Genomic DNA, 27837 nt, shown 5'->3' with positions numbered 1-27837 from the left:
CTATACACTACACTATACACTACACTATACACTACACTACTATGCACTACACTATACACTACACTATACACTACACTACTATGCACTACGCTATACACTATACACTACACTATACACTACACTACTATACACTACACTATACACTACACTATACACTACACTACTATGCACTACACTATACACTACACTATACACTACACTACTATGCACTACGCTATACACTACACTATACACTACACTATACACTACACTACTATACACTACACTATACACTACACTATACACTACACTACTATACACTACACTATACACTACACTATACACTACACTACTATGCACTACACTATACACTACACTATACACCACACTACTATACACTACACTATACACTACACTACTATGCACTACACTATACACTACACTATACACTACAATATACAATACACTATACACTACACTACTATACACTACACTATACACTACACTATACACTACACTACTATGCACTACACTATACACTACACTATACACTACACTACTATGCACTACGCTATACACTATACACTACACTATACACTACACTACTATACACTACACTATACACTACACTATACACTACACTACTATGCACTACACTATACACTACACTATACACTACACTACTATGCACTACGCTATACACTACACTATACACTACACTATACACTACACTACTATACACTACACTATACACTACACTATACACTACACTACTATACACTACACTATACACTACACTATACACTACACTACTATACACTACGCTATACACTACACTATACACTACACTATACACTACACTATACACTACACTATACACTACGCTATACACTACACTATACACTACACTACTATACACTACTATACACTACACTATACACTACTGGGTGATGTAATTACCGGCGAGACGACACGGCACTCCGCAAGTTGTAAACGTTGCGGGTTTACTCTCCAACACACCGGTGGGCTGAAGTAGTACACTCACACACACAGACACACACACACAAAGATACTCACACACAGACACACTCATACACACAGGCACACACAAAGACACAAAGACACACACGCACACAAAGACTCACACTCACAAACACTCACACACAAAGACACTCACACACACAAAGACACTCACACACAGACACACACAAAGACACTCACACACAGACACACAGACACACACAAAGACACTCACACACACTCATACACACAGACACACTCACACACAGACACACACACAGACAGACACACTCACACACACAGACACAGACCCACTCACACACAAAGACACTCACACACACTCATACACACAGACACACTCACACACAGACACACACAAAGACACACACAAAGACACACTCATACACACAGACACACACAGACACACACACAAACACACTCACAGACACAGACACACTCAAACACACACACAAAGACACTCACACACAGACACACACAGACACACACACAAACACACAGACACACTCACACACACAGACACACTCACACACACACACAAAGACACTCACACACAGACACACACAGACACACTCACACACACAGACACACTCACACACACACACAAAGACACTCACACACACTCACACACAGACACACTCATACACACAGACACACTCACACACAGACACACAGACACACACACACAAAGATACTCACACACAGACACACTCATACACACAGGCACACACAAAGACACAAAGACACACACGCACACAAAGACTCACACTCACAAACACTCACACACAAAGACACTCACACACACAAAGACACTCACACACAGACACACACAAAGACACTCACACACAGACACACAGACACACACAAAGACACTCACACACACTCATACACACAGACACACTCACACACAGACACACACACAGACAGACACACTCACACACACAGACACAGACCCACTCACACACAAAGACACTCACACACACTCATACACACAGACACACTCACACACAGACACACACAAAGACACACACAAAGACACACTCATACACACAGACACACACAGACACACACACAAACACACTCACAGACACAGACACACTCAAACACACACACAAAGACACTCACACACAGACACACACAGACACACACACAAACACACAGACACACTCACACACACAGACACACTCACACACACACACAAAGACACTCACACACAGACACACACAGACACACTCACACACACAGACACACTCACACACACACACAAAGACACTCACACACACTCACACACAGACACACTCATACACACAGACACACTCACACACAGACACACAGACACACACACACACAAAGACACACACACTCACACACACACCACCACCACCGCTGTCACCACCACGGTGATCATGCTCCTCGATGCGACTCGTAGCAGCGTGCTCTTCCGTGCTGCGTGAATATTCATTCACTTTTTTTTTTCTTCTTGGTTTTTTCGGTAAAGTCACGCAGAAGGGAAGTAATAAAATAATAAAAATAAAACATAATAAAATAATATTATATTTTATTTAATAAAAATAAAACATAATAAAATAATATTATATTTTATTTTGTTTTATTTTTATTATTTTATTACTTCCCTTCTACGTGACTTTACCGAAAAAACCAAGAAGATGAATTCCTGCAGTCACGAAAGCTTTAAATCGAAATTCATTCACTTGTTTTGCATCGGCTCGCTTCCCTTCTTCTCTCTCAGGTCCTGCTGCCATCGCTTGTAGTTGCGCAAAGAAAAGAAATCATCTTCATTGCCACCGTCACATTCCTCCTCCGCCTTCTCCGGTTATAAATAAAGATTCCCAAAAATGTCTTGAAGGTTCAGCCGTCTGCCGGAACGTGTCCGTGCGTTGAACTTCTTTCGCGCCGTACATAAGCCGACCGTGCTAGTCGGAGGCGCGGGGGATGGACAACGAACTAAACACAAAAAGCAGTAGTCCTAAAGCAACGAGTTTGGCAATCGATATTATTTGAAAGTGCGTAAATCCCAGCGGCTTCCTAATATCGGAAGCGAGAGCGTTCCAGACGGCCGCAGAGGCGCATTTGAAAGCGATGCGACGACCGTCTTTGCATGTGTGTACGTACCCTTGAACTTCTTTCGCTCCGTACGTAGCCGACTGTGCTAACCGGAGGTGCGGTGCGGTGGGGGGGATGCCAACAAACTAAACACGCAAAAACCGCTGCTGCTGCTGCTGCAAGGACGATGACCGGAGTTCGCGTGACGATGGTTTATGCCAACCACGCTAATCGCAGCGTGCGGTGCGCCCACCCCCTCTCCCTCCCCCCACCCCACCCCCCCCCCCGTCCCCCCCGCCACAGGAGAGCCCGGGAGCGACTACATCAACGCCAACTACATGGACGGCTACCGCAAGCACAACGCCTACATCGCCACGCAGGGCCCGCTGCCCGAGACCTTCGCTGACTTCTGGAGGATGGTGTGGGAGCAGCGCAGCGCCACCGTCGTCATGATGACCAAGCTGGAGGAGCGCTCGCGGGTACGGCCGAGGCGGCGGTGGCGGCGGCGCCGGCTTCGGCGGCGGTGCGGTGCGGTCGATTGAGTTGAGCGTCGCTGGAAGCCGGTGGGAGCGGTGCGGTCGATTGAGTTGAGCGTCGCCGGAAAGCGGTGGGGGCGGTGCGGTGCGGTCGATTGAGTTGAGCGTCGCCGGAAAGCGGTGGGGGCGGTGCGGTGCGGTCGATTGAGTTGAGCGTCGCCGGGAAAGCGGCAGCGGTGGGCGGGGGGGGCGGTATCGGCCCAACCTCCGGCGCTGTGCAGAGAAATCGGGACGCTCCGTAGGAAGGAACGTCTCGCAGGAAGGGGCAGATGAGGTGGGAGCGGCGGCGGGGAGAGTCGGGGGGGGGAGGCTGCGGATCCCGGGACGAAGCAGTACAGGTGACGGTAACGGGACGCAAGACGACCGTCCCTGGCATCGCGAGAGAGCGAGAGGGAGGGAGAGACGTGTTTGGTAATCATCAGGCGTGAGTAAACGGCGGGGGGGGGGGGGGGATGGGTGGTGGGGGGGGAAGTCGCCCGCGTTGTCGTTGCTCGCGATGTCCGAGCCGACGGTTCGTTGACGCCGCGAGATCCGGCTCCTTTTGCCACTTCGACGTAAATCGACGACGACGATGACGGCGGCGATGACGTCACCACTGCTGCCCCTCCCACCCCCGTCCCACCAGGTGAAGTGTGACCGCTACTGGCCGGCGCGCGGCTCGGAGACGTACGGGACGCTGACCGTGGCGCTGCAGGACACCATGGAGCTGGCGACGTACTGCGTCCGCACGTTCACGCTGCAGAGGGTGAGGCCCCCGCGCGCCCCCCAGACTTTGTCGCGCGTTCCCGACGCGTGCCGGCGCGAGACGGTGAGGTCGACGCGTCGCCGTCGCGCCGGCGTTTTCGGACGCGCTTCGGGCGGCCGTCTGGACATCCCGCCCTTCCCCTGCGATGTTGGGAAGCCGTTGGGAGCTGCTACGTGCGCATGTACAGTGGGTCCTGTGAGAGGGGGAGAAGGTGGAGAGATGAAGTTGCCTTTTGAGTGGGCGCCGGCGGTGGAGAGATGTTAACTACCTCGCCTGGTGTACAGCAGGTCGTGGGTTCGATCCCGATCCTGACGACGCCTGCTGCTGTATATTTGGAGTTTGCGTGTCTCTCTCTCTCATCATCACGGCGGCTAGGAGATGTTAACTACCTCGCCTGGTGTGCAGGAGGTCGTGGGTTCGATCCCGATCCTGACGACGCCTGCTGCTGTATATTTGGAGTTTGCGTGTCTCTCTCTCTCATCATCACGGCGGCTAGGAGATGTTAACTACCTCGCCTGGTGTGCAGGAGGTCTTGGGTTCGATCCCGACCCTGACGACGCCTGCTGCTGTACATTTGAGGTTTGCGTGTCGCTCTCCCCGTGGTCACGTGGATTTCTCTCCGTGTCCTCCGGTTTTTCTCCCTCCACATTGAAGATCAACGTCACCACACGTTCGGGGTGTTTGTCCGCGACACATCGCCACGCTTCGTCGAGCTCTCGTTTGCGATCGGACACGTCGCTTCCGAGAAAGACCTCGGTGTGGGCCCTTCCCCGGTGAAATACTTCAGCCCAGTGAAGCCCTACGTAGCCACAGAGTCACGTGACAGCCTTCCCCACCCCCCCCCCCCCCCCTCGGCAGGGAGGCGGCGGTGAGCGGCGGGAGGTGCGGCAGTTCCAGTTCACGGCGTGGCCGGACCACGGCGTCCCCGAGTACCCGACGCCCTTCCTGGCGTTCCTGCGGCGCGTCAAGGCCTGCAACCCGCCCGACGCGGGCCCCATGGTGGTGCACTGCAGGTGGCGGTGGTGGTGGTGGCGGTGGTGGTGGTGGTGGTGGTGGCGGTGGTGGTGTTGGTGTTGGTGGTGGTGGAGGGTGGTGTTGGTGGTGGTGGTGGCGGTGGTGCTAGCAGTAGTGGTGGAGGGTGGCGGTGGTGGTGGTGGCGGTGGTGGTGTTGGTGGCGGTGGTGGTAGTGGTGGAGTTTGGTGTTGGTGGTGGCGGTGGTGGTGTTGGTGTTGGTGGTGGTGGAGGGTGGTGTTGGTGGTGGTGGTGGTGGCGGTGGTGGTGTTGGTGTTGGTGGAGGGTGGTGTTGGTGGTGGTGGTGGTGGTAGCGCTAGTGGTGGAGGGTGGTGTTGGTGGCGATGATGGTAGTGGCGGTGGTGTTGGTGGTGGTGGCGGTAGTGGAGGGGGTGGTGCTGGCCACCCACCCCCACGTGTGCCGTGCCGGCCTTCATAGGCGCTGCTCGCCAACAGCACTTGCCTCAGCAGTCTGTTAGGGCTATACGGGGGATCTTTGTCTTTGGAGGGCGGTGGTGGTGGTGGTGGCGGCGGTGTAGGTAGTGGTAGAGAGGGTGGTAGTGGTGGTGGTGGTGGAGGAGAGGGTGGTGTTGGCGTCGGTGGTGGTAGTGGTAGAGAGGGTGGTGGTGGTGGTGGTGGTGGAAGGGGTGGTGGTGGAGGGGGTAGTAGCCGGTGGTTGTGGCGCTGGTGGTGCTTGTTGGCGGTGATGGTTGTGGTGATGTAGCGGCGATGGCAGAGGGTCGTGGTCTTGGCACGGGCAGTCCCCGCCGGGTTACGGACGGGTTAGGCTCCCGAGAACGATCCGTAACCCCGATATTCCGCACGTCGGACACGTAAATGTGACAAACCTCACTACTAGGTGGCGTCATTAACGACGCGTTCATATATTCACTCGATCTAACCCAACAACAACAACCCCTCACCTCGACGTTGTCGGCACCCGCCCCAGCGCCGGCGTGGGCCGCACGGGCTGCTTCGTGGCGCTGGACGCGGCGCTGGAGCGACTGCGCTCGGAGCGCGCGGCGGACGCGTACGGCCTGGTCACGTGCCTGCGCTCGCAGCGCAACTACACGGTGCAGACGGAGGAGCAGTACGCCTTCGTGCATGAGGCGCTGCTCGAGGCGGCCAGCGCCGGCGGCACCGAGGTGCCGGCGCGCTCCCTGCACGCGCACGTGCGCCGCCTCGCCTCGCCCGCCGCGCCGCACCGCCACGACAAGCAGCAGGCGCCGTCGCCGCCGACGCCGGCATCGTCGTCGTCGTCCGCGCAGCACAAGCAGCAGCAGCAGCAGCAGCCCAGCGCTGGCGGCGGTGGTGGCGGTGGTGGCGGTGGTGGCGTTGGTGGTGGTGGTGGCGGTGCGTCCTCGGCCAAGCAGCCGCAGACGGTGACTGCGGCGCCGTCGAGTCCGCAGGCGACGCACGGGATCACGGGCATGGTGCTCGAGTTCAAGGTGAGGAGGGGGGGGCGGGGGGCGGGGAAGCGAGGGAGGGGTTAGGTGGGGTGAGCGGAGTGGGAGGGAGGGAGAGGTGGGTGGGGGGTAGGGGGGTGGGGGTCAAATGACCACAGCCCAAGGGGTCGCAACTGGTCCAGGGATCAATCCGGCCCAGGTGGTCACCTGGTGGTCACCTGGTGGCCACAGTGGAGGACATAGAAAGGCGAGCGAGCGAGCGGCTCAGCCCGTGGCGCAGGCTCACGCTCGGTTGGCACCGCGCCGCTGGTGGCTCGGGTTGAGAGCCAGAGAGCCAGAGAGCCCTGAGCCGAGGCGTGACCGGCACGGTCGGCTACGTACGGCGCGAAAGAAGCTCAACATACGCACACACCTTCTTGGTTCTTTCGGTAAAGTCACGTAGAATGGAAATAATAAAATAAAATAAAAATTCAATAATCAAATATTTACTTTCTTTTATTATATATTTTTATTACATTATTTTTATTATGCTTTATTTTTATTACTTTATTATTTCCCTTCTACGTGACTTTACCGAAAGAACGAAGAAGAAGATGAATCCCTGCGGTCACGAAAGCTTTAAATCGAAATACGCACACACGATACGGCCCTTGACGCAGACTGAACGAACGCTTTCCCTCCAACCCCCCGACGCGTCTGTCCGTGCGTGCGTGTGTGCGTGCGTGCGTCCGTGCGTGCGTGCGTCTGTCCGTGCGTGCGTCGTGTGTGCGTGTGTGTGTGCGTGCGTGCGTGTGTGCGTGTGTGTGTGCGTGCGTGCGTCTGTCCGTGCGTGCGTGTGTGCGTGTGTGCGTGTGTGCGTGCGTGCGTGCGTGACACCCAGCGCCTGGCCAACACGCGCCTGAGCCCGGCGTGCTTCGTGAGCGCCAACCTGCCCTGCAACAAGTTCAAGAACCGCCTGGTGAACGTGCTGCCCTACGAGGTGACGCGCGTGCCCCTGCAGCCCATCCGCGGCGTCGAGGGCTCCGACTACATCAACGCCAGCTTCATCGACGGATACCGGTGACGCGGGGACACGCCGCCACCACCACGGCACAACCGCGGCCGCCACCACGAAATCACCACGACAAGCACCGCGACTGTCATTGCCGCACGACCACGATCGCCATGGCCGCCACCACCTCCATCGCCACCACCACCTACATCGCCACCACCACCACCTCCATCGCCACCTCCGCCTCCACCACCTCCGCCACCACCACCTCCATCGCCACCTCCGCCACCACCACCTCCATCGCCACCTCCGCCACCACCTCCATCGCCACCACCTCCATCGACACCACCTCCATCGACACCACCTCCATCGACACCACCTCCGCCGCCACCACCTCCACCACCATCGCCGCCACCCGCCACCTCCATCGCCACCTCCGCCACCACCTCCGCCACCACCACCTCCGCAGCCACCTACTCTGCCACCACCTCCGCCACCACCTCCATCGCCACCACCTCCACCGCCACCACCTCCGCAGCCACCACCTCCGCCGCCACCACCTCCGCCACCACCTCCATCGCCACCTCCGCCGGCACCGCCACAACACTACGACCACCACCACCACGACATCACCACCACCGTCACCATGACACCGTCACCGCCGCACCACCACGACTGCGGCTACTACATGACGACGATACCGCCACCCGCCGCCACCACGACACCACCACCACCATGACACCACCACCACCATGACACCACCACCACCATGACACCACCACCACCATGACACCACCACCACCATGACACCACCACCACCATGACACCACCACCACCATGACACCACCACCACCATGACACCACCACCACCATGACACCACCACCACCACCATGACACCACCACCACCATGACACCACCACCACCATGACACCACCACCACCATGACACCACCACCACCACCATGACACCACCACCACCATGACACCACCACCACCATGACACCACCACCACCACCATGACACCACCACCACCATGACACCACCACCACCATGACACCACCACCACCATGACACCACCACCACCACCATGACACCACCACCACCATGACACCACCACCACCATGACACCACCACCACCATGACACCACCACCACCATGACACCACCACCACCACCATGACACCACCACCACCATGACACCACCACCACCATGACACCACCACCACCATGACACCACCGCCGCCACCATGACACCACCACCACCATGACACCACCACCACCATGACACCACCACCACCATCACACCACCACCACCATGACACCACCATGACACCACCACCACCACCATGACACCACCACCACCATGACACCACCACCACCATGACACCACCACCACCATGACACCACCACCACCATGACACCACCACCACCATGACACCACCACCACCATGACACCACCACCACCATGACACCACCACCACCACCACCATGACACCACCACCACCATGACACCACCACCATGACACCACCACCACCACCATGACACCACCACCACCATGACACCACCGCCGCCACCATGACACCACCACCACCATGACACCACCACCACCATGACACCACCACCACCATGACACCACCATGACACCACCACCACCATGACACCACCACCACCATGACACCACCACCACCACCATGACACCACCACCACCATGACACCACCACCACCATGACACCACCACCACAATGACACCACCACCACCACCATGACACCACCACCACCATGACACCACCACCACCATGACACCACCACTACCATGACACCACCGCCGCCACCACGACACCACCACCACCACGACACCACCACCACCATGACACCACCACCACCATGACACCACCACCACCATGACACCACCACCACCATGACACCACCACCACCATGACACCACCACCACCATGACACCACCACCACCACCATGACACCACCACCACCATGACACCACCACCACCATGACACCACCACCACGATGACACCACCACCACCATGACACCACCACCACCATGACACCACCACCACCATGATACCACCACCACCATGACACCACCACCACCATGACACCACCACCACCATGACACCACCACCATGACACCACCACCACCATGACACCACCACCACCACCATGACACCACCACCACCATGACACCACCACCACCATGACACCACCACCACCATGACACCACCGCCGCCACCATGACACCACCACCACCATGACACCACCACCACCATGACAGCACCACCACCATCACACCACCACCACCATCACACCACCACCACCATGACACCACCACCACCATGACACCACCACCACCACCATGACACCACCACCACCATGACACCACCACCACCATGACACCACCACCACCATGACACCACCACCACCATGACACCACCACCACCATGACACCACCACCACCATGACACCACCACCACCACCATGACACCACCACCACCATGACACCACCACCACCACCATGACACCACCACCACCACCATGACACCACCACCACCATGACACCACCACCACCATGACACCACCACCACCATGACACCACCGCCGCCACCATGACACCACCACCACCATGACACCACCACCACCATGACACCACCACCACCATCACACCACCACCACCATGACACCACCACCACCATGACACCACCACCACCATGACACCACCACCACCATGACACCACTGCCGCCACCATTACACCACCACCACCATGACACCACCACCACCATGACACCACCACCATGACACCACCACCACCATGACACCACCGCCGCCACCACGACACCACCACCACCACGACACCACCACCACCACGACACCACCACCACCACGACACCACCACCACCATGACACCACCACCACCATGACACCACCACCACCATGACACCACCACCACCACCATGACACCACCACCACCATGACACCACCACCACCATGACACCACCACCATGACACCACCACCACCATGACACCACCACCACCATGACACCACCACCACCATGACACCACCGCCGCCACCATGACACCACCACCACCATGACACCACCACCACCATGACACCACCACCACCATCACACCACCGCCGCCACCATGACACCACCACCACCATGACACCACCACCACCATGACACCACCACCACCATCACACCACCATGACACCACCACCACCCTGACACCACCACCACCACCATGACACCACCACCACCATGACACCACCACCACCATAACACCACCACCACCATGACACCACCGCTGCCACCATTACACCACCACCACCATGACACCACCACCACCATGACACCACCACCACCATGACACCACCACCACCATGACACCACCGCCGCCACCACGACACCACCACCACCATGACACCACCACCACCACGACACCACCACCACCATGACACCACCACCACCACGACACGACCACCACCATGACACCACCACCACCATGACACCACCGCCGCCACCACGACACCACCACCACACCGCGACCGCCGCCACCACGTTGACACCACCGCCACCACCAACCGTTACCACTGCCTGCCACTGCCTCCACCACGCCACAACCATGTTGTTGTTGCCATTGTTGATGTTGTGGTCATTGTTGTCGTTGATGTTGTTGTCGTTGTTATTATTGTTGATGCTGTCATTGATGTTTTTGATGTTGATGTTGTTGTGGTCATTGTTATCATCAATGTTGTCGATGTTGTCGTTGTTGTTGATGTTGTGGTCATTGTTGTCGTTGATGTTGTTGTCGTTGTTATTATTGTTGATGCTGTCGTTGATGTTGTTGATGTTGATGTTGTTGTGGTCATTGTTATCGTCAATGTTGTCGATGTTGTCGTTGTTGTTGATGTTGTGGTCATTGTTGTCGATGTTGTTGTTGCTGTTGATGTTGTGGTGATTGTTGTCGTCATCGATGTCGATGTTGTCGATGTTGTGGTGATTGTGGTCATTGTTACCGATGTTGTCGTTGTTGCTGATATTGTGGTCACTGTTGTTGATGTTGTCGATGTCGATGGTGTTGATGTTGTGCTCATTGTTGTTGTCGATGTTGTTGATGTTGTGCTCATTGTTGTTGTCGATGTTGTTGATGTTGTGCTCATTGTTGTCGATGTCGTCGTTGTCGATGTTGTTGATGTTGTGCTCATTGTTGTTGATGTTTTCATTGTCGATGTCGTCGTCGTCATCGCCACTGATGCTGATGTCATCGTTGATGCTAATGTCATCGTTGTCGTCACCGTTGATGTTGATGGTGTCGTCGTCGTCGTCGTCGTCGTCGTCGTCGTCGTCGTCGTCGTCGTCGCCGCCGCCGTCGCCGCGCGTGCAGGCAGCAGGCGGCGTACATCGCCACGCAGGGCCCCATGGCGGAGACCACGGAGGACTTGTGGAGGATGCTGTGGGAGCACAACTCCACCATCGTGGTGATGCTCACCAAGCTGCGCGAGATGGGACGGGTACGCCGACACGCACGCAGACAAAGGCCCCCACCCCCCCCCCCACCCCCCCGACGATGGCCTTCACACGCTGTCGGGGCGAGAGAACCTACGAAGGCCGGCACGGCGCACGAGGGGGTCGGTGGATAGCAACACCACGCCCGGCCGCCTTTGTCTCCCCAGTGGCGATGTTTACTACACACCACGCCGGGTTTCTCATTTGAGGCCGAGTCGACCTAGGGGAGGCCCAGGACCGGTTCGGACAATCGTCACCGGCGTCGGGGCGTAGCCGGGTTCGCCGAGCAACGCAGCGCTACGCGCGCAGACAAAGATCCCCCCGATAGCCTTCACGGACCGGCGGGGGCAAGTGCCGTTAGCGATGAGAACCATCACGAAGGCCGGCACGGCGCACGAGGGGGTGGGGCCTCGGTTCGTAGCGCCGCTGTGCTGTGCTAACCGCTGCACCACCACTCTGAGCACCGCTACCGCTACGCACGCGGCGGTCACTCGACTCATTGCCGCCCCCCGCCCCCCGCCCCCCCCCCCACCCACCGCCCACCACCCACCGCCCCCCCTCCCCACCCACCGCCCCCCCCCCACCACCCACCGCCCTCCCCACCACCCACCGCCCCCCCCCACCACCCACCGCCCCCCCCCCCGCCCCCGCCCACCGCCATCCCCCCCCCCCACCACCCCCCTCCCCACCCCCCCCCCCCACCGTCCCCGCCCCCCCTCCCCACCCACCGCCATCCCCCCACCACCCACCGCCCCCCCTCCCCACCCACCGCCCCCCCCACCGCCCCGCCCCCGCCCACCGCCATCCCCCCCCCCTCACCACCCCCCTCCCCACCCCCCACCGCCCCCGCCTTCCTCCCCGCAGGAGAAGTCTCACCAGTACTGGCCGGCGGAGCGCTCGGCGCGCTACCAGTACTTTGTAGTGGACCCCATGGCCGAGTACAACATGCCGCAGTACATCCTGCGCGAGTTCAAGGTCACCGACGCCAGGGTGAGTCGCGAGCCCGGCTCGCAGAGGTCGCAACCGGGTACCCGATACCCGTACCCTACCCGATACACGTACCCTACCCGATACACGTACCCTACCCGTACCCTACCCTACCCAATACCCGTACCCTACACGATACCCGTACCCTACCCGATACCCGTACCCTACCCGATACCCGTACCATACACGATACCCGTACCCTACCCGATACCCGTACCCTACACGATACACGTACCCTACCCGATACCCGTACCCTACCCGATACACGTACCCTACCCGATACCCGTCTACCCTACCCGATACCCGTACCCTACCCGATACACGTACCCTACCCGATACACGTACCCTACACGATACACGTACCCTACCCGATACCCGTACCCTACACGATACCCGTACCCTACCCGATACCCGGCTACCCGCACCCGGCCGTGTATCGGGTAGGCGACCTCTGGGATGAAGCCATGTTGCAGGCGCGGGTGGGTTGATTCTAGGAACTTGAATTGTGAGAAGAGACAAGACGTTGGGAAATGAGTGACACACGGTTACTCACCAGCGTCCTGTCGAGGGGTGGCTCCGTCGCGTCCCGTCGAGGGGTCGATCCGTCGGTCCCGTCGAGGGGTCGCTCCGTCGCGTCCCGTCGAGGGGTCGATCCGTCGGTCCCGTCGAGGGGTCGCTCCGTCGCGTCCCGTCGAGGGGTCGCTCCGTCAGTCCCGTCGAGGGGTCGATCCGTCGGTCCCGTCGAGGGGTCGATCCGTCGGTCCCGTCGAGGGGTCGATCCGTCGGTCCCGTCGAGGGGTCGCTCCGTCGCGTCCCGTCGAGGGGTCGCTCCGTCGCGTCCCGTCGAGGGGTCGCTCCGTCAGTCCCGTCGAGGGGTCGATCCGTCGTGTCCCGTCGAGGGGTCGCTCCGTCACGTCCCGTCGAGGGGTCGCTCCGTCGCGTCCCGTCGAGGGGTCGCTCCGTCGGTCCCGTCGAGGGGTCGCTCCGTCGGTCCCGTCGAGGGGTCGATCCGTCGCGTCCCGTCGAGGGGTCGCTCCGTCGCGTCCCGTCGAGGGGTCGCTCCGTCGCGTCCCGTCGAGGGGTCGCTCCGTCGCGTCCCGTCGAGGGGTCGCTCCGTCACGTCCCGTCGAGGGGTCGCTCCGTCGGTCCCGTCGAGGGGTCGCTCCATCGCGTCCCGTCGAGGGGTCGATCCGTCACGTCCCGTCGAGGGGTCGCTCCGTCGGTCCCGTCGAGGGGTCGCTCCATCGCGTCCCGTCGAGGGGTCGCTCCGTCGTGTCCCGTCGAGGGGTCGCTCCGTCGGTCCCGTCGAGGGGTCGCTCCGTCGCGTCCCGTCGAGGGGTCGCTCCGTCGGTCCCGTCGAGGGGTCGATCCGTCGGTCCCGTCGAGGGGTCGCTCCGTCGGTCCCGTCGAGGGGTCAATCCGTCGCGTCCCGTCGAGGGGTCGATCCGTCGGTCCCGTCGAGGGGTCGTTCCGTCGCATCCCGTCGAGGGGTCGATCCGTCGCGTCCCGTCGAGGGGTCGATCCGTCGCGTCCCGCTCGCGAGCTGCCCCCCCCCCTCACCCCTCACCCCCCCCCCCCTCCCTCCCGCCCGCAGGACGGGCAGTCCCGCACGGTGCGCCAGTTCCAGTTCACGGACTGGCCGGAGCAGGGGGTGCCCAAGACGGGCGAGGGCTTCATCGACTTCATCGGCCAGGTGCACAAGACCAAGGAACAGTTCGGCCAGGACGGGCCCATCACCGTGCACTGCAGGTGGCGCGAGGCTATACACACACACACACGCGCGCACACACGTACACACACGCACGCACACACACGCACACTGACAGTCACACACACACGTACACACACGCACACACGCGTCCACACACATAGACACACTCACACACGCACACTGACAGTCACACACTCACGTACACACACATATACACACATACACACGCACACTGACCGTGACACACGCTACACACGCGTACACACACACTCACACACACGTACACATACACGTGCACACGTGCACACGTACACACACGTACACACACACACATACAGACACACGCACACTGACAATCAACTGAGCCGGGCGACGCGGCACGTGGGGCTCTCTTGTCTGCGTGGTGCAGCGCCGGCGTGGGCCGGACGGGCGTGTTCGTCGCGCTCAGCATGGTGCTGGAGCGCATGCGCTACGAGGGAGTCGTCGACGTGTTCCAGACGGTCAAGATCCTGCGCACGCAGCGCGCCGGCATGGTGCAGACCGAGGTGCTGTCCGCCCCCACCCCGAACCACGTGATGCTGCCCCCCCCTCACCCACGTGATGCTGCCCCCCCCACCACGTGATGCTGCCACCCCCCCCAACCACGTGCTGCTGCCCCCCCCACCACGTGATGCTGCCACCCCCCCCAACCACGTGATGCTGCCCCCCCACCACGTGATGCTGCCCCCCCCTCACCCACGTGATGCTGCCCCCCCCACCACGTGATGCTGCCACCCCCCCCAACCACGTGCTGCTGCCCCCCCCACCACGTGATGCTGCCCCCCCCCCACCCACGTGATGCTGCCCCCCCACCACGTGATGCTGCCCCCCCCTCACCCACGTGATGCTGCCCCCCCCACCACGTGATGCTGCCACCCCCCCCAACCACGTGCTGCTGCCCCCCCCACCCACGTGATGCTGCCCCCCCCACCACGTGATGCTGCCCCCCCCTCACCCACGTGATGCTGCCCCCCTAACCCACGTGATGCTGCCCCCCCCCACCCACGTGATGCTGCCCCCCCCACCCACGTGATGCTGCCCCCCCCCACCCACGTGATGCTGCCCCCCTCACCCACGTGATGCTGCCCCCCCCCACCCACGTGATGCTGCCCCCCCCCACCCACGTGATGCTGCCACCCCCCCACCCACGTGATGCTGCCCCCCCCCACCCACGTGATGCTGCCCCCCCCACCCACGTGATGCTGCCACCCCCCCACCCACGTGATGCTGCCCCCCCCCACCCACGTGATGCTGCCCCCCCACCCACGTGATGCTGCCCCCCCCCCCACCCACGTGATGCTGCCCCCCCCACCCACGTGATGCTGCCCCCCCCCACCCACGTGATGCTGTTCCACCCACCCACGTGATGCTGCCCCCCCCCACCCACGTGATGCTGCCCCACCCACCCACGTGATGCTGCCACCCCCACCCACGTGATGCTGCCCCCCCCCACCCACGTGATGCTGCCCCACCCACCCACGTGATGCTGCCACCCCCCCAACCACGTGCTGCTACCCCCACGTGATGCTGCCACCCCCCCCCCACCCACGTGTTGCCCCCCCCTCACTCACGTGATGCCCCCCCCCCCCCCCTACAGGAGCAGTACCACTTCTGCTACCGCGCTGCGCTCGAGTACCTCGCGAGCTTCGACCACTACTCCACGTGAGCCGCCATCGCCACCATCGCCGCCATCACCGCCCCCCACCGCCGCCATCACCGTCCCACGTGCCCATCGCTCGCCAACATCACGGACGCACGACGACGAGGAGGAGGAGGAGGAGGAGATGGAGAAGAAGAGGGAGAGAGATGTTGCAAGGATCTTTGGGGGGGGGGGGGGGGGGTAGCGGATCGTTTACCTCTGAGCATCGCCGCGCCGGATTGGTCCACGCAACGGAACTCCTCCTGACCGAGCCGACCGCCCGCCGCGGGACTTTGCACGTTCGGCGCACGTTCCCACCGCGGCCGCCGGGCAACGGACACCGCTCGACCGCTCGCCCAGCCAGCCAGCGGTCGCGACACTTTCACTCGTCTCGCGACACGCCAATGAAACGTTGACCTCGGCAACGGCGGCGCGCGATCGGCTCCCCGAGAGCCGCGAAGAAGGCGGGCGGACGGACGTGGGTGGGTGGGTGCTGCCGTGGGTGCTGGCGGGCATGGGTGTGGGTGGGTGGGTGCGAGAGCGGGTGACGAATAATCCAAAGAAGAGCGGTTTTGCGATGGAGTTTGGCGTTGGGGAGTGACCGCCGCGGACTCGTTTAATACGGCAAGGGGCGGTGAGTTTTGACGGTGTGGGGGGGGGGTTTGGTGGGGGGGGGGGGGGGTTTGATGGGGGGGCTGTTCCTGATAGCGTAGCGGGGTGAGCTGCTCGTCGTCGCCGGGAAAACGCGTTCGGTTTTTACAAAGCGTCGTCCGTCGTGGTGGTGGTGTTGGTGGTGGTGGTGTTGTTGTGGCCATCGCGGTCAACGTCGTCGCCGTCGTACGCCGTGATCCCCCCCCCCTCCTCGCCACGTCCTCTCCCCCCCCCCCCTCACGCCCCCCCCCCCCCCCGTAGCGTCGCCAACAACGAGGTGGGAGCGGAGAACGGAACGGCACGGAGAGTCCCGCCGAGCGATCGGAGCTAGCTTGTGAGCGCGCGTGATTGCGCGAGCGCGAGTGCGCGTGCGTGGTTTGGCGAGTGTGTGGGCGAGCGCGCGTGCTCAGCTCGCGAGCGCTTGAGAGTGTGTGGGCGAGCGCGCGTGCTCAGCTCGCGAGCGCTTGAGAGTGTGTGGGCGAGCGCGCGTGCTCAGCTCGCGAGCGCTTGAGAGTGTGTGGGCGAGCGCGCGTGCTCAGCTCGCGAGCGCTTGAGAGTGTGGATCCGAGGGCCTCTGTGAGAAGAAGAACAAAAACAAGAAGAAGAAGCAGCGACGTGTAACTAGATCGCGGCGGCGCAGGAACCACGACGGAACGCGCACCGTGCCGCGAGGCTCGCGGTGCGAAACGTCGGACAGGCGCCCGCCCCCCCCGCCCCCCCCCGCGTGCGTCACCGCTCAGCTGTAAATACTTTGTACAGAGCTCCCGCGGACTCACCGAAGCTCTGCTGACACATAAACCGGCCGCTATGTACGCGCGCCCCCCCCCCTCCATCCTAACCACCCCCCCCCACCACCACCACCACCGCCACTCACCTCGTGCACAGGGCATCCTTAAACCGGCGGGACTGACAAAGCCGCGTCGCTTGCCGCCATCGCCGGAGAGCCACAGATTTTTGAGAAACGAGCAGAGGTGTGGACTCGAGTCATGTGACTTGGACTCGAGTCAGACTCGAGTCATGAATTTGATGACTTGCGACTCGACTTGGACTTGCATAACAATGACTTTGTCCCACCTATGAGATGTGGACTCGAGTCATGTGACTTGGACTCGAGTCAGACTCGAGTCATGAATTTGATGACTTGCGACTCGACTTGGACTTGCATAACAATGACTTTGTCCCACCTCTGGAAACGAGGCACGAATCTCACCACGGGGGGGGGGGGGGGTCTCTCTTGTGGTCGGACAAAAATCTTAACAACCTCCTCCTAACGTTGGGAGGAGGGAACTCCCCCCACCCCCCATCCCCGTTGAGACAGCCCGGCCCAACGGGCGTCCCAACCCGCGGCTTTCAGGCCGACGTCAAAGCACCGAAGCTCCCAAGCACAAGACTTCCTAAGGCAGCGTTCCCCGCACACGGCGAGGCCTTGCGGAGAAAAGTGGCACAAAGAAGAAACCCCCCCCCCCCCCCCCGGCACAAGAAACCGTAGGCGGACAGCGCAAACGAACGGAGGCGCGTTTTGGAGAGGCAGACCATCAAAAAAAAAATGAAGCTGCTGCTGCTGCTGCTGCTTTGGTTTCTCCCGTGCAAGAGATGATAAAGACCCCTTCCCCCCTCCCCGGGCAGTTCGTGCCGAAATCCTGGTTGGTATCAGCCGAAATCCTGGTTGGTATCAGCCGAAATCCTGGTTGGTATCAGCCGAAATCCTGGTTGGTATCAGCCGAAATCCTGGTTGGTATCAGCCGAAATCCTGGTTGGTATCAGCCGAAATCCTGGTTGGTATCAGCCGAAATCCTGGTTGGTATCAGCCGAAATCCTGGTTGGTATCAGCCGAAATCCTGGTTGGTATCAGCCGAAATCCTGGTTGGTATCAGCCGAAATCCTGGTTGGTATCAGCCGAAATCCTGGTTGGTATCAGCCGAAATCCTGGTTGGTATCAGCCGAAATCCTGGTTGGTATCAGCCGAAATCCTGGTTGGTATCAGCCGAAATCCTGGTTGGTATCAGCCGAAATCCTGGTTGGTATCAGCCGATACCCTGGTTGGTATCAGAGCTGAGCGGGTTTCCCGGACAGCGGCGAGCGTTGTCGGCAGGGCGTGGGGTATGAGGGAGGCAAATCTACGCGGGGGAATCAACTGGACCTTACCGTCGGGCACGGCCCTGTCCGGAGCGGTTAACCACCCCCCCCCCCCCCCCCCCCCCCAGTGCCGGACGAAGCTAATGCGGGGCCTGTAGCATTATGTTATAAAGGGGCCCTAAATAAATAAATAAAACACGGAAATATTAAAACACACATTTTTTTACTCGAATAGTTAAGTTATTGTCATTTTTTCATTTGCTCTACAGCCCAGATAGTACGACAAGTCGCTAACCTTAAACGCCCCGGTCGTTCGTCAAAGTCGAAGGCGGTATAGTACTATAGTGATAGAGCAAGTGCAGAATCACCGGACCGGAATTTATAGCTTGAACGCATTTAGCGTGGGGGCGCCATTGAAAGTGCGGGGCCCCGTAGCGTGCATAGTTGCTACATGCGTAGCTACTACATACGTAGCTACTACATCTGTAGCTACTACACGCGTAGCTACTACACGCGTAGCTACTACATACGTAGCTACTACACATGTAGCTACTACACATGTAGCTACTACATGCGTAGCTACTACATACGTAGCTACTACACATGTAGCTACTACATCTGTAGCTACTACATGCGTAGCTACTACATACGTAGCTACTACACATGTAGCTACTACACATGTAGCTACTACATGCGTAGCTACTACATACGTAGCTACTACACATGTAGCTACTACACATGTAGCTACTACATGAGTAGCTACTACATCTGTAGCTACTACATGCGTAGCTACTACACATGTAGCTACTACATGCGTAGCTACTACATACGTAGCTACTACATGCGTAGCTACTACACATGTAGCTACTACACACGTAGCTACTACACACGTAGCTACTACATCTGTAGCTACTACATGCGTAGCTACTACACATGTAGCTACTACACATGTAGCTACTACACATGTAGCTACTACACACGTAGCTACTACATCTGTAGCTACTACATGCGTAGCTACTACACATGTAGCTACTACACATGTAGCTACTACACATGTAGCTACTACACATGTAGCTACTACATCTGTAGCTACTACACACGTAGCTACTACATCTGTAGCTACTACATGAGTAGCTACTACACATGTAGCTACTACACACGTAGCTACTACACATGTAGCTACTACACATGTAGCTACTACACATGTAGCTACTACACACGTAGCTACTACTTGTGTAGCTACTACTTGTGTAGCTACTACACATGTAGCTACTACACACGTAGCTACTACACATGTAGCTACTACATGAGTAGCTACTACACATGTAGCTACTACACACGTAGCTACTACATCTGTAGCTACTACTTGTGTAGCTACTACACATGTAGCTACTACATGAGTAGCTACTAGACATGTAGCTACTACACACGTAGCTACTACACATGTAGCTACTACATGAGTAGCTACTACACATGTAGCTACTACACACGTAGCTACTCACATTTGTAGCTACTACTTGGTAGCTACTACACACGTAGCTACTACTTGTGTAGCTACTACACATGTAGCTACTACATTGCATAGCTACTACAACATGTAGCTACTACTTTTGTAGCTACTAGACATGTAGCTACTACACACGTAGCTACTACTTGTGTAGCTACTACACATGTAGCTACTACACACGTAGCTACTACACACGTAGCTACTACTTGTGTAGCTACTACACATGTAGCTACTACATGCATAGCTACTACACACGTAGCTACTACTTGTGTAGCTACTACACATGTAGCTACTACACACGTAGCTACTACACACGTAGCTACTACACACGTAGCTACTACTTGTGTAGCTACTACACATGTAGCTACTACACACGTAGCTACTACACACGTAGCTACTACTTGTGTAGCTACTACACATGTAGCTACTTACATGCATAGCTACTACACACGTAGCTACTACTTGTGTAGCTACTACACATGTAGCTACTACACATGTAGCTACTACACGCGTAGCTACTAACATACATAGCTACTACACGCGTAGCTACTACATACATAGCTACTACACGCGTAGCTACTACACGCGTAGCTACTACATACATAGCTACTACACGCGTAGCTACTACACACGTAGCTACTACACGCGTAGCTTAACTACATACATAGCTACTACACGCGTAGATACTACACATGTAGCTACTACACGCGTAGCTACTACATACATAGCTACTACACGCGTAGCTACTACATACATAGCTACTACACGCGTAGATACTACACACGTAGCTACTACACGCGTAGCTACTACACGCGTAGCTACTACATACATAGCTACTACACGCGTAGCTACTACATACATAGCTACTACACGCGTAGATACTACACACGTAGCTACTACACGCGTAGCTACTACACGCGTAGCTACTACATACATAGCTACTACACGCGTAGCTACTACATACATAGCTACTACACGCGTAGATACTACACACGTAGCTACTACACGCGTAGCTACTACATACATAGCTACTACACGCGTAGCTACTTGTGCTACTACGATAATCCGGCACTGCGCGGATGCCACCGCCCGCCATGGCGCCGCCAGGCCCGCCGTTTGATTGGCGAACGTTCACTGGGGGTTCTTTTCTGGTTCCTTTTGGGTTGTTGTTGTTGTTGCAGAGTCGCGATTGGTTCGGGATTGATGTGCGCGTGTGTGTCTGTACGTTGATCTTCTTTCGCGCCGTACGTAGCCGGCCACGCCAATCGGAGGTGCGGTGGCAAGGGTGACAAACTCGACGCGCGAAAAGCAGTTTTAAAAGAAACGCGTTTTCAATCGAGATGGTTTTAAAGCTCATAGCTCCAGTGGCTTCACGTATGTCGGCGCGTTGAACTTCTTTCGCGCCCTACGTAGCCGGCCGCGCCAATCGGAGGTGCGGTGGCAAGGATGACAAACTAAACGCGCAGAAAGCAGCTCTAAAGAAATGAGTTTTCCAATCGAGATGATGATGATGATGACGATTTGACAGTGGCACAGTTCCCAGCGGCGTCCGAATATATCGTAAGGGGAAGGGAGCGTTCCAGACGGCCAAGGAAAGCGCGTCTGGAAGCGCCGCCGTCTTCTGCGTTCGAAGGCCGCGACCGCCGCTGCTTGCGAGGGCCATTGGACCACTCCACACCCCCCCCCCCACTCCACACCCCCCCGCCCCCCCCCCACTCCACACCCCCCCCCTCCACACCCCCCCGCCCCCCCCCACTCCACACCCCCCCCCCCCCCACTCCACACCGCCCCCTGTTCGTGCGTGGCGATGCGCGGGCGGGCCCCCCCCCCCCCCAACACCCCCAAAAACTCCCTGCTGCGGTCAAAGTTTTAAAAATATATACACACACACACAAATATATATGAAATCATAATAATCATAATCGTCAATCCTTCGAGAATGCTGGACCAATTTTTTCTTACGGAGTGGAGAGAGAGAGAGAAAGAGACGTGACGTTTCGTGATGTTTCGTTGTCGAGTCGGTCTCCTCGTCGCTTCTGTTCTGCTCCCCCCCCCCCCCCCTTCGTGTGTTACGCCGGAAGCGAGGCAGCCAGGAAGCCAGCCAGGCAGCCAGCCAGGCACCCAGCCAGGCAGCCAGCGAGGCAGCCAGCCAGGCAGCCAGCCAGGCACCCAGCCAGGCACCCAGCCAGGCAGCCAGCCAGGCAGCCAGCCAGGCAGGCAGCCAGGCAACCAGCCAGGCAGCCAGCCAGGCAGCCAGCCAGGCAGGCAGCCAGGTAGCCAGCCAGGCAGCCAGCCAGGCAGGCAGCTAGGTAGCCAGCCAGCCAGGCAGCCAGCCAGGCAGGCAGCCAGGTAGCCAGCCAGGCAGCCAGCCAGGCAGCCAGCCAGGAATCTAGCCAGCCAGCCAGCCAGGCAGCCAGCGAGGCAGCCAGGCAGGCAAGCAGCCTGGCAGCCGTTCCTCCCCATCCGTCCGTCCGTCCCCTGGTGATTGCCCCTTCCTCCCTTTCTCTGTAAGCTGCTCTTAAAAGCGCGAGTCGACAATTTGCGACGTTCTCTTCCATGGAGAATCCTCGTGCCCCCACCCCCACCCCACCCCCTCCCGCCGCTGCCGCAGCCGTCGTCATGAGCCGTGTCCCGGCCGGCGTCCCGGCGGGCGGAGGCGGCGGTGGCGGCGGTGGTGGCGGTAGCGGTGGCGGTGACTGCGGCGGTGGCGGCTGTGTTTTTATTTGAGGTTTGGCCACGGATGTAACGGCGCCCACGGACGCCTCCGACGTCTTACGTCTATTTTATATTTATTTATTTTCTTTCTCGTCGCCCGAGGTAACTCGAAGCCCCCCGTCCCCCCCCCCCCCCCACGTCCGTCCGTCCCCCATACTCGGGTCCAGGCCGGAGGTTTTTTTTGCGCAAAGTCAGAGACGAGCGACGCACGGACGCGCGAGATCGTTCGGGGGGGGGGGGGGGCGGTGTGGACAAGCGCCGACCGTAGCAAGCGGCGTCAGCGCCGCGCTAACACGATGGGGGCGCGCGGCGGCCGGCGACAGCGGTAACCGTGCGCAGGGCCGTCTCCCCGGCGACGCTCCGCCGCGGGTGTCCGTCCGACGTTTCGCTCCGCGAGCCTCGCTTCAGGAGCTGAAGGTGGGCGGGGCACGGGGGGGGGGGGACCGCCGGCGCGGAACGGGACGGACGGACGGACGGACGTTCCCGGCGAGGCCCCTGCCGGCGCGACGCGGGGCGGAACGTCGGGACACCGTTGCCGAGCGACGCACAAATGCACCGCGGCTGTTGCGTTGTAAGGCTGTGTACGTGCGCGCGCGTGTTGTGGTCACACACAAGACTGCGGACACGCACGCGCGCGAGTGTACGTGTGTGTGTAAGGGGTGCGTGTGTGTGTGTGTAAAGGTATATTAAAACGCGCAATGTTTTCACTTGCATAGTGAAGTAATTGTATATTTTCATTTGCTATACAGCCCAGATAATACGACAAATCGCTAACCTTAAACACCCGGTCGTTCGTAAAAGTTGAAGGCGGTATAGTACGAGAGCGATAGAGCAAGTGCAGAGTCACCGGACCGGACTTGATACCACCACCACCTACCCCGGCCTACCACAACCGCCAACCACCACCGCCTACCACCGAACAAGCGTATACTATCATGCTGGCCTACACACGGCGTGAAAGAAGTTCAACATGCTCACATACACACGTAATGTAATGCAACGTGTGCATTAAAGCAACCTACAGGGACTCCTCTACTCACGAACATTCGACTCACGAACTTTCAGAGATACGAACAAACCTGGTCCGTATGTCCAGTTGCCTGTTCAGACTGAGAGTCGTAAGTTCAACCGTCGTGCAATAGATGGCGGTGGTGGCATCTACATCTACAGAACGTGAAGAACCAGTGGCATCTACATCTGCAGAACGTGAAGAACCAGTGGCATCTGCAGAACGTGAAGAACCAGTGGCATCTGCATCTGTAGAACGTGAAGAACCAGTGGCATCTACATCTGCAGAACGTAAAGAACCAGTGGCATCTACATCTGCAGAACGTGAAGAACCAGTGGCATCTACATCTGCAGAACGTGAAGAATCAGTGGCATCTGCATCTGTAGAACGTGAAGAACCAGTGGCATCTACATCTGCAGAACGTAAAGAACCAGTGGCATCTACATCTGCAGAACGTGAAGAACCAGTGGCATCTGCAGAACGTGAAGAACCAGTGGCATCTGCATCTGTAGAACGTGAAGAACCAGTGGCATCTACATCTGCAGAACGTAAAGAACCAGTGGCATCTACATCTGCAGAACGTGAAGAACCAGTGGCATCTACATCTGCAGAACGTCAAGAACCAATGTCATCTACACCTGCAGAACGTGAAGAACCAGTGGCATCTACATCTGCAGAACGTCAAGAACCAATGGCATCTACATCTGCAGAACGTAAAGAACCAGTGGCATCTGCATCTGTAGAACGTGAAGAACCAGTGGCATCTGCAGAACGTGAAGAACCAGTGGCATCTGCATCTGTAGAACGTGAAGAACCAGTGGCATCTACATCTGCAGAACGTAAAGAACCAGTGGCATCTACATCTGCAGAACGTGAAGAACCAGTGGCATCTACATCTGCAGAACGTCAAGAACCAATGTCATCTACACCTGCAGAACGTGAAGAACCAGTGGCATCTACATCTGCAGAACGTCAAGAACCAATGGCATCTACATCTGCACAACGTGAAGAACCAGTGGCATCTGCAGAACGTGAAGAACCAGTGGCATCTACATCTGCACAACGTGAAGAACCAGTGGCATCTACATCTGCAGAACGTGAAGAATCAGTGGCATCTACATCTGCAGAACGTGAAGAACCAGTGGCATCTACATCTGCAGAACGTGAAGAACCAGTGGCATCTACATCTGCAGAACGTGAAGAACCAGTGGCATCTACATCTGCACAACGTGAAGAACCAGTGGCATCTGCAGAACGTGAAGAACCAATGGCATCTGCAGAACATGAGGAATCCAATGGCATCTACATCTGCGGGAGATGATGCGACTTTTAAAGCCATTCCCCATGTCTGGTGTACACGCCGTAGAACGCGTTTGGAATCGGCAACAGAAAAGTCGGACTTGCGAACACATCGATTTACGCACAGACACATCTGGAAGCCAACTCGTTCGTAAGTAGAGTCCCTGTATGTCCACTTCGTTCGTCGGCGTGAATTCGCTTTCCCGATTCACTCTTAGAATGATGATGATGATTATTATTATTCATCATCAAGCAGCCTGAAATTGAGCCCAAGACCGAATGGGCCCTTTTTTCGTGGTTCTGCCAATCTGCCTGATGCGATGCCGCTTGTTCACCACCGCACCCAGTCGCTCCGGTAGGGACGCGTGCCACTCCCTGGCTTTTTAAACAAATAACAGACTATAATGGTAGGTTTTTACCCTTTTTAACGGGTACAAAACTGACACCTTTATTCAAGGCATCATGTTTGCAATGACCACAACACAAGTAGTCAATAAAGCAAACAAAAAGAAGCAACTCTGATAAGGATAATAATATGCACTGTCCTTGAAGTTGATTGGCCCACACCCGAGACGGCTTTCTTTAGAGCCTAGTCCCCATTGGTGTAGGGCCAGATGACACCAGAAGGCGTACCATCTGGCCCTACACCAATGGGGACTAGGCTCTAAAGAAAGCCGTCTCGGGTGTGGGCCAATCAACTTCAAGGACAGTGCATATTATTATCCTTATCAGAGTTGCTTCTTTTTGTTTGCTTTATTGACTACTTGTGTTGTGGTCATTGCAAACATGATGCCTTGAATAAAGGTGTCAGTTTTGTACCCGTTAAAAAGGGTAAAAACCTACCATTATATTTTGCCACTGGTAAAAGAGATCTCATAGTGTAAATAACAGACTCATCTTCTTGGTTCGTTCGGTAAAGTCACGTAGAAGGGAAATAATAAAATAATAAAAATTTAACTATCAAAAATTCCCACGACGTTTCGATTGCAACACAAGCAATCGTCATCAGGTGTGCAAACCACGGCAAGAAAATTTGAAAAAAGTGGCGGTTTAATTTGTATTATTTTATTATTTCCCTTCTACGTGACGTTACCGATAGAACCAACAATATGAATCCCTGCAGTCACGAAAGCTTTAAATCGAAAAATAACAGACTGTTGGGGCAAGTGCTGTTAGCGAGCACCTATGAAGGCCGGCACTGTGGCACACGAAAGGGTTGGGTGGCCAGCACCACCACGCCCGGTCGCCTTTGTCTCCCCAGTGGGCGATGTTTACGACACCGCACTCATTTGAGGCTGAGTCGACCTAGGGGAGGGGGGGGGATGCCCAGGACCGGCTCAGATAATCGTCGGCGGTGTTGGCCGCGAGCGGGAATCGAACTCGGGTCTTAGCCGGGTTCGTAGCGCAGCGTGGCGCTAACCGCCACCACCACCGCTCACCACACACATCCGCGCGCTCGCTCGGCAACGTGTTTTTTTGGGGGGTTTTCGACAACCGACTCTGCGGTCAGCCACGCGAGCCCCGTCGCTGCCATCGTGTCGCGGATCGAACTTCTTCCGCGGCCAAACCCGTGCCAGTCGCGATGTTGTGCGCGAGAGAAAAGTGTCCAGGACCCCCCCACCCCCACTCACCCACTCTCCCACTCTTCCACACACTCATCCACCCACTCACCCACCCACTCACCCACCCACCCACCCACTCACCCACCTACCATCCCACTCACCCACCCACCCACTCACCCACCTACCATCCCACTCACCCACCCACTCACTCACCCACCCACCCACTCACCCACCCACCCACCCACTCACCCACCCACTCACCCACCCACCCACCCACTCACCCACCCACTCACTCACCCACCCACCCACTCACCCACTTACCCACCCACACACCCACCCACTCACCCACCCAC

At 57.8% G+C, this 27837-nt stretch overlaps 1 protein-coding gene across 1 annotated transcript in view; it reads left to right on the top strand.

The window, feature by feature from the left end:
• Window positions 1-17127, top strand: part of LOC144734362 (receptor-type tyrosine-protein phosphatase S-like) — a 232586-nt gene extending 215459 nt beyond the window's left edge. The window contains 10 exon segments of the mRNA XM_078616477.1: window positions 3385-3560; window positions 4243-4362; window positions 5221-5375; window positions 6323-6821; window positions 7660-7838; window positions 12168-12294; window positions 13154-13279; window positions 14871-15025; window positions 15397-15532; window positions 16624-17127. Of these exon segments, the coding sequence (XP_078472603.1) occupies window positions 3385-3560; window positions 4243-4362; window positions 5221-5375; window positions 6323-6821; window positions 7660-7838; window positions 12168-12294; window positions 13154-13279; window positions 14871-15025; window positions 15397-15532; window positions 16624-16692 (1742 nt within the window). The 3' untranslated portion in view covers window positions 16693-17127.
• Window positions 17128-27837: the final 10710 nt, after the last annotated feature.

This window comes from Lampetra planeri, chromosome 3, assembly GCF_965212315.1.
Source record: "Lampetra planeri chromosome 3, kcLamPlan1.2.h2, whole genome shotgun sequence".
Lineage (NCBI taxonomy): Eukaryota > Metazoa > Chordata > Hyperoartia > Petromyzontiformes > Petromyzontidae > Lampetra > Lampetra planeri.
This window is presented reverse-complemented; position numbering and strand designations above follow the sequence as displayed.